General features: G+C 42.2%; 1 protein-coding gene across 1 annotated transcript; it reads right to left on the reverse strand.

Moving 5' to 3' along the window:
* Window positions 1-645: 645 nt before the first annotated feature.
* On the reverse strand, window positions 646-2188 carry LOC122686171 (14-3-3 protein theta-like). Its single transcript, XM_043891293.1, has one exon. The coding sequence runs from the start codon at window positions 2116-2118 to the stop codon at window positions 1381-1383; it is 738 nt and encodes a 245-aa protein (XP_043747228.1). The 5' UTR covers window positions 2119-2188; the 3' UTR covers window positions 646-1380.
* Window positions 2189-2759: the final 571 nt, after the last annotated feature.

Genomic DNA, 2759 nt, shown 5'->3' on the forward strand with positions numbered 1-2759 from the left:
ATGTCCTCAGTTCTGGGTTTGACTGCTTGCTTGTAGTCATGTTTAACTCGTTCTTCTAGTCCCTGTATTTCTTGTAAATTACAAGTAAGAGCCAAAGGCTTGATTAGATTCAGGTTAAGCATTTTTGGCAAGACTATACATCACAGACAGTAAATATTGTTTACTTCCCATTACATCACGTCAAGTTGCACATAATGTCTCATTCCATTAAAATAGTGATGAGAGTATTTATCATTCGGTTCAGATGGGGTAAGCCTAATGCCTTCAACATGGTGTTTGGTTTTTCCTCTTGTGACTCACAAGTAACCCATGAAATATTTACTTTGCAAATATTTCATTCTCTATCAATTTTTTTTTTTTTTATAAAATGTAATTTTATTTTATGTTACTCTGCTGTTACATAGGGCATAACATTTTCACAAGGCTTTTTTGGGACTACAGTCAATGATTAGCAACATACAATAGTGGTCCAACTCTCTAAATGACAATCACTAGACAAACTGGACACCCTCTCACATGTGCACAAATCTGCATGGAAAAGTACTAATGTTTTAGACTGGACTGTGTGCTTTTTCCCCCTTTCTAATGTATTAAGAAATGACATGCACTTTAATTTGCCAAAAGCAATGCTTGTATTCTGGCAGCAACATGCTACTTCTATTACATAGTAAAGTGAATACCAGAACTACAAAGGCAGGAGGTGTAAGTGAGTTTTTATTGGGAAGGGAAGTTGTCAACTCAAACAGCAGCAAATGAAGAGTGAATAAGGAAACTCCCTGTTGTCATAGATACACAAGTCCTCCATCACATATATATGATATAGGAGGCATTTTAATCTGTGATCCCCCCAGGCCCAAAATGTCAAATGCTTTTCCATTCAATCTAATACTTCTGGATTCCTACTAAAAAGGAATACATTAAGAGGATGGAAAAGTTGCTTACTGAAAGGAAATCTCTGAAGAAGAGTAAGGGGAGGAAATGTAGAAATTAAGAAGTTATGTAGAACACCCTTTAAATTGTAATTAGCTACATTTTCTTATCTTCACAGTAATACAAAACACAGTCACTTGCAGAACTGGTTCAGATTACTTAAATACCAGATACATTTTTAGTCTTCTACATAAGTGTTTGGAAGTTACTTATGTTTGTATGAAATGAAGCTATTAATACTTTTCTACAGCAGTAACTGCACACCAGGAAGGCTAAGACAAACACAAATCAAGGAATGGAGTTTTCCCAAAGCTGCAGTGTGAAAAGACTATTAACAGCTGATTCCATACACATGAATGGGTTTCTTTGCTATAGGAAATCCAAATGGAATAAGGAATGGAGATGAGTAAAAAGGTTTCAAGGGGAAGAAAGATGACACCCTGTATGCACTTAGTTTTCTGCCCCTTCTGCTGCATCACATTCTTCTCCTGCACTGTCTGATGTCCATAATGTGAGGTTGTCTCTCAGCAGCTGCATGATGAGGGTGCTGTCTTTGTACGAGTCTTCATTCAGTGTGTCAAGTTCTGCAATAGCCTCATCAAAAGCCGTTTTAGCCAGTGTGCAGGCCAGTTCCGGGTTATTGAGGATCTCATAGTAGAACACAGAAAAGTTAAGAGCCAGCCCCAGCCGGATGGGGTGTGTGGGTTGCATCTCTTTCTTGCTTATATCGAAAGCCTCTTGGTAAGCTCCTTGGGAATTATCTATCGTTTGCTTCCGATCATCACCACAAGCAACTTCACCAAGGTACCGGAAGTAATCTCCCTTCATTTTCAGATAGAAGACCTTACTCTCTGGATTAGTTGCATTGGCTATTAAATACTTATCCAACAATTCCAGGACCGTGGTGCAGATGGACCTCAGCTCGGACTCCACTTTCTCCCGGTAGTCCTTGATCAGCTGCAACTTCTTGTCCGAGGTGTCGGTCTTCTGCTCGATGCTGGAGATAACCCTCCAGGCGGACCGGCGGCCCCCGACCACGTTCTTGTAGGCCACCGAGAGCAGGTTGCGCTCCTCGTTGGACAGCTCGGCGCCCTGCTCCGTCACGGCCTTCATGCAGGTGGCCATGTCGTCGTAGCGCTCGGCCTGCTCGGCCAGCTTGGCCTTCTGGATCAGCTCCGTCTTCTCCATGGGGGCCGGGGGAGCGGACAGCGAGGTGGAGCGCGGACCCGGGGGGCTTCACGTCTCCGCGGCCGCAGCACGAGTCTCTATCAATTTTTTAATGTTGTTTCACTGTTCATCAGTAATCTTTGCTGGATCCTTTTTTTTTTTTTTAGTTAAGGGCTGCAAAATGGTCACTTTCTAATTTTTTATTTCTTTTATATTTACTAGCTGAAATTCTCTGATAGGAAGAGGTTTCTTTTCAGCTAGGGCTATTGGGTTAGTCTTAAGTGCAGTTCTTTTTTTTTTTTTAATTTTAATTGGAGGCTAATTACTTTACACTATGGTGGTGGTTTCTGCCATACATTCACATGAATCAGCCATGGGTGTACATGTGTTCCCCATCCAGAACCCCTCTCCCACCTCCCTCCCCATCCCATCCCTCAGGGTCATCCCAGTGCACCAGCCCTGAGCACCCTGCCTCATGCATCGAACCTGGACTGGCGATCTATTTCCCGTATGATAATATACATGTTTGAATGCTATTCTCTCAAATCATCCCACCCTCGCCTTCTCCCACAGAGTCCAAAAGACTGTTCTTTTTTTTTTTTTTAAGACTGTTCTTTACACCTGTGTCTCTTTTGCTGTCTCGCATATAGGGTCATCGTTAC

This window comes from Cervus elaphus, chromosome 29 (genome assembly GCF_910594005.1).
Source record: "Cervus elaphus chromosome 29, mCerEla1.1, whole genome shotgun sequence".
Classification (NCBI taxonomy): domain Eukaryota; kingdom Metazoa; phylum Chordata; class Mammalia; order Artiodactyla; family Cervidae; genus Cervus; species Cervus elaphus.